This window comes from Crocuta crocuta, unplaced genomic scaffold, assembly GCF_008692635.1.
Source record: "Crocuta crocuta isolate KB4526 unplaced genomic scaffold, BGI_CrCroc_1.0 scaffold235, whole genome shotgun sequence".
Classification (NCBI taxonomy): domain Eukaryota; kingdom Metazoa; phylum Chordata; class Mammalia; order Carnivora; family Hyaenidae; genus Crocuta; species Crocuta crocuta.
In genome coordinates, this window is record NW_027531285.1 from 4,814,102 (window position 1) to 4,826,117 (window position 12,016).

Consider the following 12,016-nt stretch of genomic DNA (forward strand, 5'->3'; position numbering starts at 1 on the left):
TCTTGAATCAACAAATCAATAGCAGCCTATTCAGTCTTCACTCCAGGGTAGGACTAGGGTAGGCCTAGCACTTTCAGTGTGTATCTCCTTTGAGTTGGATATACCAAAGATGTGAGCAATGGAACTGGACCATACTGTCTTACTGGAAATTAATTTTTGCCTATATGTATTTACTTGGTTGAGAGCACAGGCTCTGCAGCCAGCCCACAAGCTTTGATTCTGGGCTACTCCAGGAGACTCAGAGCTACCTGGCCTTGGCAAGTTCCTCAGCCTCTTTGTGTCTCAAGAGACCTCATTTGTGAAAGAGAAATGACAGTGTTAACTCACAAGATTGTAATGAAATTTAAATGAGTTAATATATATGAAGCACTTAGAACACAATCAGGCACTCAGCAATTCTTCAACCAGAGTTAATTAACATTTGTTATTATCATGAAAATAAGGTATTCAATAAAATCAATTCTATGTATATCTGTTTTGTTGGTTACTTGGACATTGTCTAATTAGAACATAATGCCAGCACATAATTGTTTCTAAACTCTGGTCATCAGTGGGAATGAAGGCACTGAGATATACCTTATTCCTATTGAACGAGATTGCTTGACATTTTCTCAGTGTTGTCATACAAAACCTGTGCTATAAGCAAACAGTAAAGATCACAGATCAGTTTTATGAATGGTCAAAATAAGGCAAAGAATGGTTAAGTAATATGCTTGGGTCACGTATGGAACAAACAATTTCATTCAATCCACATGCAGGAGCAAACCAGTAAGTTATAGGAGTAGAGCTCTTAACAATATTAGAACACCCAGACCTCCAAACAAGTTTTATTGGTAACTGGGAGTGAGTTTTCATAAATTTGTTTGTAATTTCATACAAATCATGGAGTATATACTTGACTCTGGAAGTTACTGAATCTATTTTTCCTTATCACAATGAAAGAAAGGAGGGGTGCAAATGTGGTTTTCTGTGAAATTTCAGCCAATTTTCAAGCCTGGTGTCCTGCAATAAAACTAAAATATGGGGCACCTGAGTGACTCAGTCGGTTGGGTCTGACTTTATTTAGCTCAGGTCACGACCTTGCGGCTCATGAGTTCCTGCCCCACACTGGGCTCTGTACTGACAGCTCAGAGCCTGGAGCCTGCTTTGGCATCTGTGTCCCCCTCTCTCTCTCTGCCCCTCCCTCCCTCACATTGCCCCCCCAAAAAATAAATAAACATTTAAAAAACCCTAAAATATGAAGTCCCTCAAGACCCAAACAAGAAGAAACAAGTAGGACTGGGAGGAGGAACCACTTAGCACTCGTTTAGAGTAAAGAGGGGGCTGAATGCACCGCCATGATTAGAAAGCCCAAACAAACTCAAATATCCAATCACTATAAAGAATGGCAAACTCTTAACACATGGTAGAGTTCAACTGTGAATGTTCCCATGGAAAAAATGCCTCCATTCACACCACTCAGGGTTTGACTCTGCATCAGCTTGTGCAGATCACGCCTGCATGCCACTGACATCACCTCAGGTGCGTGCAATTTGGGGACATGAAATAAAGTTCATAAGAGTATCCAGCTTCCCTTAAAAGGGGACAGTTTATTCCCCCTTAACTTAAGCGTGACTAAAACAAATACTGAAAAATTCCATTCCAGTGAGTAGTTTATTTGGGTTTATTTGGTCATTTGAAAACATTACTCTAAGGATTATTTCTCCTGAGACCCTCTATGTGACCATGGCTTACTTCATTCATCTATGGTTCATGTAACTGACTAGATTAAAAAACTTTTTAAACCTTGGAATGAGGCTTGTGAGGAAGTTATAATATCTTAATTAAAGGGTGGTATGCCCCATTCATTAGTGACTGCCTCCCTCCACCAGAGGTCATATTATAATCCGCTCAATTGAAAACATGTCTGAGGTTCCTATTTAAAGAAAACAGCTTCACACTTTCGTGGCTCATTTCATACATATTTTTAAAAAGAAAAATAGGTAGAGGCACCTGGGTGGCTCAGTCAGTTAAGCATCCAACTTTGGCTCAGGTCATGAATTCGCAGTTCATGAGTTCGAACCCCATGTCGGGCTCTGTGCTGACAGCTCAGAGCCTGGAGCCTGCTTCGGGTTCTGTGTCTCCCTCTCCCTCTGCTCTTCCTATGCTTGAGTTCTGTTTCTGTTTCTCTCTCTCTCTCTCTCTCTCTCAAAAATAAATAAACAGCAAAGATTTTTTTAATTTTAAAATGAAAATTTTTTATTTTTTTTTTGTAAATGTTTTATTTATTTTTGAGAGAGAGAGAGACAGCGTGAGCAGGGGAGGGTCAGAGAGAGAGGGAGACACAGAATCTGAAACAGGCTCCAGGCTCTGAGCTGTGAGCACAGAGCCGGACGCAGGGCTTGAACCCACGAACCGTGAGATCATGACCTGAGCCGAAGTCGGACGCTTAACCGACTGAGCCACACAGACGCCCCAATAAAAATATTGTTTTAAACAAGAATAGGTAAAACCTGTATTTTCACATCTGCTTTCATGGAAAAACATTGGTTCAACAGGCCCTATGATAAACATTAAAAAATAAGATAACTTTAGTCTCACAAGCTTTTGAAATTGGATTTTTGCTACTACACATAACCAAAAAGGCACAATTAAATAAATTTAGCCCACCTCTCATCTGTAAGACTAGAATTATTTTACTCGTCATTTTAGTTAAAATGAAAATACCAAAAGCACCTGCAGTCACTATAATGTATAGTTTCTGACCTACTCTACACCTAAAAGCAAGGGATATATAAAGCAGTCCTGCATTATAACATTCTTTGTCATGCTATCATACCCAGAACTCCTGGCCTCCCTGAAAAGTGCTTATTTCCTTCTTAGTTCATCAATATGTAATCATTAGTGCCAAGAGGCTCTCAGTAAACCTATCACACATCTTAAATCACAAATCATGTGTTCACTGATTTCTTTAAACTCTCTATGGTTGGCCATGATTCATTTGAAGGCATGTGATTACACCTAGTGTCCTTGATTTTTAAACCAAATTCTTCTACTCCATTGGAGTCTTTAAGCAGCTCAATAGCTCCCTCTAGCCTCCTTTTCTATACTACACCCACAGATCACATTTAATCAAAGGTCAGAGGGCCACAGTGGGATTTTTCTTATTCTATTGGCTAAACTTCTGTTAACAGGCTCATCAAGATATTCCACTGATTCAAATCTAAGGATGCCCAATGCCAAAGGACTGTGGTGAAACACTAAAACAAAAAACATCCACTCAGAGTGCTAAATGACAGGAAGCAACAATAAAATATGGTTTTATGAACCTCAAAATCTATAAATAAATTTCCCATGAAAAAGAAAAAGAAGGCAAATGAAAAACTGAGTATCACACATATTACTACTTAGTATTTTATCCTTTTAGCATGGAATATTTTCCTGTTCAAATAAGCTGTATATTTTATAAAACAAATGGAATCTGATTTTTCACATTCAAAATCAAAAGTGTTACAAAGAATAAAAATAACCATCAAAGAGCCATGTGCCAAAATTATTTTCCACAACAGGTAAAAAGTATATATAGTATAATGCTTCATTTCACTATAAAATGTGTATACTTTTTATAGATAATATACAGATTTAAAATATGAGACCCTCTCCCCCACCCAAAAACCAAATTTTGATCTTATTTCAAATTGCCTTTTTAAGACTGAAGTGCCAACTTATAGCTGATACATATTTTTCAAAATAACATCAAGCCATGTTTTTAACATTAAATTTTTAAAGTTTGCTCCCTTGGCCAAAAATTGATTTTAAAATTACATATAATTTGCTACTGCTGCCAGTGTTTTTATTACTCAGCAGAAGGCTAGGATTATTTCAAAATGGAACACCCTATGTCACTACAGATGATAACAAATGTTAGAATTAAGTTGCACATTCTGTATGTCTTCATGATATCTACTTCAAGAAAAAAAAAAAACTCTGAACACTCTACCTTTGAGATCTAATTGCTCCAAAATTTACATAGTAAATATGTACAATTTTCCTCTTTTGTCTATATAAATTAAAGCTTGGAGGCTAAATATAATAGGATTTCAAAATTGGAAATGTCTTTAGAGATAGTTTTGTTCAATTTTTGTTTTTGCAGATGAAGGCATTAAAGCAATGACTTGTTCAAGATCAAAGCTATGTTAGTACAAGAACCAAAGTTAAAGCAGACATCCCTTGACCTCTGTCCTAGGATTCCATTACATTGCTGGCTACCTTCTATTCCCATTGTTAAAGGATAAGATTGTTGCTTTAAAAAAAAAAAAAAAGTCTTTGTAATTATAAAAAATATTTTTTAATGTTTATTTATTTTGAGTGGGGGAGTGACAGAGAGAGGGAAACGTAAGATCAGAATCAGGCTCCAACTGACAGCAGAGAGCCTGAGGTGGTGGCGGGATTTGAACTCAGGAACATGTGAGATGATGACCTGAGCCGAAGTCAGACACTTATCCAACTAACCCACCTAGGCACCCCAAAATCACTTTAATATCTTTTTCCACCACTTTAATATTTTTTCTACCCCCCCTTCTTCTATTAATTAAAAAAAAAGAGTTTTATGTTCTGGATTTGTGGTATAACAAAAACCTGGACTAAGTTATATACTGAATTCCACCTACAGTAGATAGGAAGCACATTGGCCTTGAGCCAATTAAAATAAGCAGGCCTACTGAATCATAAGGCCTATTTATTTTCCATGGTATTAGAAAAGATGAACAGATTTCTGCAAACTCAGTCTTGTAAAAGAAGGTGTGAGCTGAACTTGACATTCCATGATAGTAACAGATGACAAGACAAAATGTGCAAATCATATTCCTGAACTAAACTGTCTAAGAAAAACCCACTGGAAGAAAATGTACTGATGTCAGTGGTTGGTATTCAGTGTATTATACTTTTTAAAAATGAAATAGGTATTAAAAAAAGTCTTCCTGGACAACTGGTATGTCCTAACCTGATAGACTTTTACATAATTAGATGCTACCATGACAATTTACCTTTGAATCAGCATCCTTCCCTTTTGCTACTAATAATGACATCTAAAAAGTATTGAATGTTTAACCATGTGAAGGCATGTTCCTATGTATCCATCAGATTTAATATGATCTACATACATTCATTTAATCAAAATAACTCTATGAGGCCCGTACTATTAGTATACCCGTTTTACAGATATATACACTGAGGTTCAGAGATTGATGAACTAGTTCATTATTAACTTAATAACTAACTTGCAAGTAAAAGAGCTGGGATTAGAATCTAGCAATCTGATGTCAGAATATGTGATCTTAATCATTATACTACTCCAAACTAAAGAACAATTTGATGGCTATAATTATATTCACAGATATATAAAATAAATTGTGACAGAAAGTAACATAAAAAATGACTTTCTCTATTTGAATATACATGCTGAAGGGTCAGAAAGTTCCTGAAAGACCTAAAGGAATCTTTTTTCTTTTGACATCGANCATTTACCAAATATTCTGAACAGGTATATTTTGAGTGGTTGGGATAGGTCAGGCAGTGTAATACATTTACATAAAATAATTGATTAATCTAACTTCAGAGAAAAGAATTATACCACTGAACAAGTACATTAAAATTTTATGTTCATAACCTGAAATAGCATGAATAAGAAAAAGTAAAACCTTTAAACTTGTCACTTTTAACTTGACTCCAGAGATTTAAAGAGCTGTTACTGAAGCTAACTCTATCCTTACTTGATGGGGAAGAAGCTCCTGAAAGAGGAAACCCAACTGTATAGAGAATGATGGACTTGGAAAGTTACTCTCAGTGGACTTCTCAGGGTGATGGTAAGATATCCTATCTTGCTGGCATACACTCACCTAGAAGGGTTTCATGAATAACCCTAGATTTGGGGCAGAAAAGTCTGAACAGAGAAAAGCATAAGGTGGGACACACAGGAGAAGCTGTCTTCTGGTCTCTTGGTCATAGTTTTTGGTCCTTATGAGCATTCTGAACAGCCAGCATACCAGGGCCATCTTGGAAAGCTTGAATCTTGAAGTAGATAAAAACCTTTCTGAATCAGTCATGTAGTCCCTGTTCTTGCCCAGTAAAAACTGCTACAGGGGGAATTATGGGATGTAATCAGAACAGTCCCTTATTCAAGGGGGATGACCAGACCACAGCATCAGCAAACTTCCATGAGCAAATTAAATAATGCATGTTGATTAAACAAGCAGAAAGCAAGATATATGAAAAGGAGTAACCCCCAATATATGACATTTTAAAATGTGTAAAAGAGATCTTTAATCTCTGAAATGCCTCATCACCAATTACTGCCAAGTTTATATGTAGTACAGAGCTACTCCAAGTAAATTCTGACCTTTCAAGTGGATTCAGATAAACCTGACAAAGGTGAATAGATAAATGCTAAATCAGTTAAAGAAATATACTGTAGGAAGAATGCAGGAAATGGTTACACTCATGATTCATAGTATTTGTCATAAAATATCTTTTTTAAAAATACAGAATCTCTCTTGTTTCATTAATTAGGAACAACAAAATCAATTTTTGCTTTATAATATTTGTCACAAAATAAGTAATCAACTTCTTATGCTTTGATATGTGCACCTTTCAGAATATCACATCTTTATTTTACCATTAAATTGGCTTAGAATAATTTTCCTGGTTAGAAATGTGTGTGATTGTTTAAGAAACAACAATATGTTGCTAATATATTTAACTTTTGACAAACTATCAAAGTTGATGATGAAAGTTATTACTCTCATGAACTATATACTATCTCAAATTTCATAACAAAAATGCTTGCAGAGTATTAAAAAACCCGCAAAATTTAAAAAATAAAGAGCCCCAGGATCATGATCTTCCACATAACAACATTATTTTAGAGACAATGTAATTTTTTAGAGCACAGAGTTTCAATCCTAATTCTTTGTTAACAATTTAGCTTCATCTGACCAATGAACACCTCTGCTTGAGACTGCTGTCCAATTATAGGAGTCTTTGACTTTTACTTAACATTAACAATGTACTTCTTTTGCATCATAGTAATGACTTACACACTGAAAGACCCACACCCCCAAAATGGGTCCAATAGTGTACAAAAATCTTTAAACAAATATACATGGAAAATTTGGCATAAAAATCTGTTCTATCTAAAATATATAAGGAGACGAATGAACTGAATCTCTTCCACAGTACTACTACTGGTAGTGTCTGACCCTTTCTTAACTACTGAGACGCTCCCTTTCACTTCTTAAAAACAAAAACAAATAAACAAAATGCACTCTTTCTCTGTCACAGGCTTTCATCAGCATATTAAGAAATATCTCCTGCTCTGATAACTGAAAATCCCAAATGCTTATATTGTTAAAAAAAAAAAATAAGCAGGAAAGAGTTAACATAAATATTTCTACCCAATCCCCACATCGTCAGAGAAAAATATGTTTTTAAACCTTAAAGTACAGGGATAGAAAGTATAGTGTTCCCACCAATTGTGAAGTTCAGTGAGGAATAAAGCATTGTAATTTCAGCTGTCAACAAAAAAAAAAAAAAAAAAAAAGCATCTCTCAGAAGCTTCGTTCTAACTATAATAACTTGGTGTGCTTGCTAGAAAAAAAATATGATCATATGAGGTTCATGCATGATTGATACCATTACTGTTTATTTTAAGACTGTCCTTGGGAATCAATCAAATAAAGCATTCCCAGTGTATGTTCTGCAACCAAGAATGAAGAACACAATCAGTGCTTTTCTAGAGAAGATGTGATGATGGGCTATTCTTTCTATTCACGCTTCCACCAAAAGGAACTCTGTGATAAAGGTAGATCAGGCAGAAATTCATGTCTGAAAAGACCCTGTCATCCCATGTTCTTTACAGTATGTTGAAATTGCTAGCAGATACTCTTATGATTAAAAAAGAAAAACAGGGGTTATCATGACACATAAAGAAGTATATAAACTCAACTAAGGATATGCCCAAGTGCTTAAAAAAACTAACTGGAAATAATACAAACTACGAAGCATCATCTAATCTAAATCAATAGCAAATCTTTTGTGTATCAAATAAGGTTCTTAAAGTCTCAGATGGTACCAGCCTCTTATCATTCTTAAATATTGGCATAGTGTAATAAACATGGATGGCATAACTTAAATACTCTAAAAGTGGGGAAATGACTCTTTTTTTCCATGAAACATTTTTCACATATATCTTGAAGAAAAGATCATGAAAAATTAAAATGAAATCTTTTTTTAGTAAAATTAACTTTTCTTGCATAATATCTGATTGAACTGCTTAAGGGATTCCAAATGTAAAGAAATACAATAGAATTTATGTATAGCCTCAAAAAGGAAACCTAATAATCATCCAAACACTGATGGTATCCCAACAATGTCTGAAAGCAAATCTAAGACTTTCCCAAAGCAAGTAGAAATCAATCCAGACTCTCCCTTCTACTCCATAGTGAGCAAAATAAAACCAAGTACTTACTTCTGCCCACCTCCCCCAAGCCCTACCTTACCACCGTCAACATCACCACCAAACTGAAGCAATGGGCCTTCTGTTCATAAGTGCTTGCCACTTTCATTCCTTCAGTCTATGAACTAAGTACTCCGTCGTTTCAACATTAAATTATCCCTTGATTTCAGTATTAGACAGAAAAACCCATCTGTGCCATGTAATTCTGAAAGTTCAAATTTGCAATCAAGAGAAAGTCTGGACTTTCACCCCCTTTTGCATCTCTCTTTTTATTCAGAAAAACAAAGTGGTATTTTTCAAAAGGTTAAACAGTTTTGGTTTTCAAACTGGGGTTTCTGTGTAATATAATCATACTTAACATCTGTAAACTTCTTCAACTCTTGATAATGGTTCTTACTTTTCCAAGTGCTTTGTTTCTGTACCAACCATCACTTATTGCATGGAGTCCTAAGAACAGTTTATATAAACACAAGGTTATATTCAGAATATGGCCTCACACATGGCATTTATTATGCACACTTTGTATATAAATCTGTTACATGAAACATGTTCAAATGCTGTGCAACAGGTCCTGCTATTGTGTAAACACACACTCCCAACAAAATGACAGTAAGCTTTAAAGAATCAACAATATTTTAAAAATCACATCATTCTTCAGAGACTTAATTGTAATTCTTTTGAGATGTCAGAACACAGGAGATCTAATCAAAAGGAGTCTATTTTAGTCAAACCCTCTTACTGTCTTTGTATTCCACCGTGTATGTTATAAACTGGTGGTAAAGCCCAGGTGTATACACACTTCCATTGATTTACTGCACATAACTGGCTTTAGTGCTGAGTTGATGACAGGAAGAGTACTTTGGCAGAGGTCTGACAAGTCCTTATCCTCAAGTTCCCTTCTGCTTTATGTCTGTCTGTTCCCAAAGCTATCAAAGTAAAGCAAATGACAGACTAAAACCTCTCGGTTTTGCCATGAGAGTGTGAAATCAAATTAAAAACACACCTCAGAACTATTACATTGGGCCACGTTTATTTTCCACTGGCGGGGGAGGGGAAGAGAAGACACTTTAAAAGAGATGGATTTCATGTCCTCTGTGTAGCCAGATCTAGTTACAGTGTATTAAGTTATGTCTAAATGAGAAAAAGACTCTGTCTAGTCAAGTGTTTTGTCACAAAGTAATGTTATTAAACATATCAAGTATTCCCACGCTCTCCTCCAGATTCTTTGATTTTAACCTCCTTTGTTAGGCACAGAACATGGGGAGAAAGATTTCAGGAACAATACCAAGGCGGCACATGATGCCAGGCAATGAATTCTGTATTTCCTGAACAGTTTATTGAGCACAAACTCAAACTGCTTTTACTAAGCCACACGTTTGCTATATGTAGGACTTCGCCTTTTCCCTGGGTGACAAGTCTGGACCGGCTACAAATGTATCTCCGAGCGCGCAGCATCGTGCTTTGTGCTGCTGGGGATAACGGATTCTCAGTCTGGCGCGCATCCATCACCTAAGACACAGGGGAACTCAACAAGGGTCTCGGCGGCTGCAAGGGAAACAATGTGTCGAGACCTTGGCTGCTCTGAGCTACCAGGATCCCAGGAGTGAACAATGTTTCAGGGAGCAGCTCAGGCAAGGGGGAAGGAAGAAAGCTCTCATAGTCTTACCTCCACATTGAAATACTGCTCCGTTCCGCAGACGGTAGCACATAAAATCCAAAGCAAGGTTTGCAAGAAAAATACCCCCGAATGATGCACGAAATCCAACCGTCTTCCAGTGCTGAATGTGAGTAAGATCATAGTGAACTGTGCTTCAGTGGATGGACGAGCTCCCCTTCGTTTTCTCCCTCTCTCCCTCTCCCTCCCTCCCTGGTTTCCTTTCAAAAAAAAGTCCTCCGGGTGGGTAAGGAGCTTGCAGGTTCACCCACAGCCCGGCAAGGGGAGGAGACTGAGGGCCCAGCACTCGGCAGCCCCCGAGAAGCAGCGGCGGAGACAGGGTCAGCAGCTGCTTGCATTCACCATCCTCGGGGGCGCGTTACCGGGAACGTGGCGCCCAAGTTCACCGGCGGTTCCGGCTCAAAGCGCCCAGTCGCAGCCGCAGCAGCAGCCGCCGCCGCCGCCGCCGCCGCNTGCGGGAAGGGCCTCTGCTGCTCCTTGCTTCTCGCCTCTGCTTCTCCTTCCCTCCTCTCCTCGCTCCCCTCCAGAATGTTCATCCGTAATCTACATAACTCCTCCTTCCCGGGGTCTGCCTGACTCTCGGGCCCTGAGCGCGCGCGCGCGCACACACGCGCACACACACACATACACACACATCAGCGGGCGCGCGCGCACACATATCTACACATGAGCACACACGCAACTACACACACACACACACACACACACGAGCGAGTGAGCGCGCCCTCTTCTTAAAGGAGACGGCTTGTAAAGGGGAACCGCTACTGTACCGCGCACTGGAAGTAGCCAGATCTCCAGAAGGACCCTGGATTGGGGTGAGGTCCTTAACACACCGCCCACTTCTTGTCTGTGAGACGGGAACCCGGGAACCTGGGCTGCTCCATTCTTTCATCTCGCCCGCCCCCTCCCCGAGCATCCTGAAACAAGTGCGCCCCTCCCCGGCCAGACACTGGGTGGGGCTCAGCCTGCGGACCCCGGCTTGGGCTGGGGAGTGGCCCAGGCCTGATCCTGGAGGGCGGCGGGCCTTCTCAATCAAGCGTCCCTGGAAGGTCAGGGGGCGCTGGGAATCTGAGGGAGCGCCGAGCAGCGGTGCGCCGTTTGGGCGCTAGCGTAGGTTGCCGGGCTGGTCAAGTTTGGGAAGCCTGAGATGACAAGTACCGAGCGTCCAAAACTTTGTTGGGGTCCACCGACCGAGCCCGTGGTCTGTTGTCTCCCTGAATCTCTAACACCATCACTACACCCAGCCTTTCCGGGCTCAGGGAGTAGGCACGGGATCTGGGGGTTGGTGTCTAGCCGAATTACTGAGAGGGAAGAAAATATTCACTTTCCAAAAAATGTTCTATCCAGTGGACGTGCATACACACCGGGACCCAGGAGAGGTGGTCCCGCGTGTTAACAAAACATCAGGCTAGGGAGGGTGGGGGCGCTGGAAAGAAAGCTCGCCGCGAGAGCGAGGGGAAGGGCTGAGGAGGAAAGGAGGGGGAGCAGCCTGAGGAAAGGCGAGTAAAGCAGCTGGCAAGGGCGGGAGGAAGAGGCTGCGCGCAGACCGAGCGGGGGAGAGGCTGGCGGGAGCTAGGAGAGCTGCAGGCGAGAGGAGGAGGCTGCTGGCAAGCAGCACAGGAGAGATGCGGGCAAGGGAACTTCGGAAGAGGCTGCCAAAAAGGACTCGGAGCCTCAGCAGTGTGAGGCAGTGGACAGCGGGGGCAGCAACCACCAGCCCTTGGCAGGTGATGCTTTGGCTGAAAGAGGAAGGGGGAAGGGAAGCAGGCGGGCATCTGTTTGGGGGCCGTGCCAATAAATGTGCTTCTCCTTGGCAGCCAGTAGAGGGGAAGAGGAGCCCACGGGAAAGA

The 12,016-nt window shown here is 39.9% G+C and overlaps 1 protein-coding gene across 1 annotated transcript in view; it reads right to left on the reverse strand.

Moving 5' to 3' along the window:
• MMP16 (matrix metallopeptidase 16) overlaps nt 1-10,289 on the reverse strand; it is a 278,364-nt gene extending 268,075 nt beyond the window's left edge. The window contains exon 1 of the mRNA XM_077771266.1: nt 10,158-10,289. Coding sequence (XP_077627392.1) covers nt 10,158-10,289 — 132 coding nt within the window. The remainder of the gene's footprint in view (nt 1-10,157) is intronic.
• Nucleotides 10,290-12,016: the final 1,727 nt, after the last annotated feature.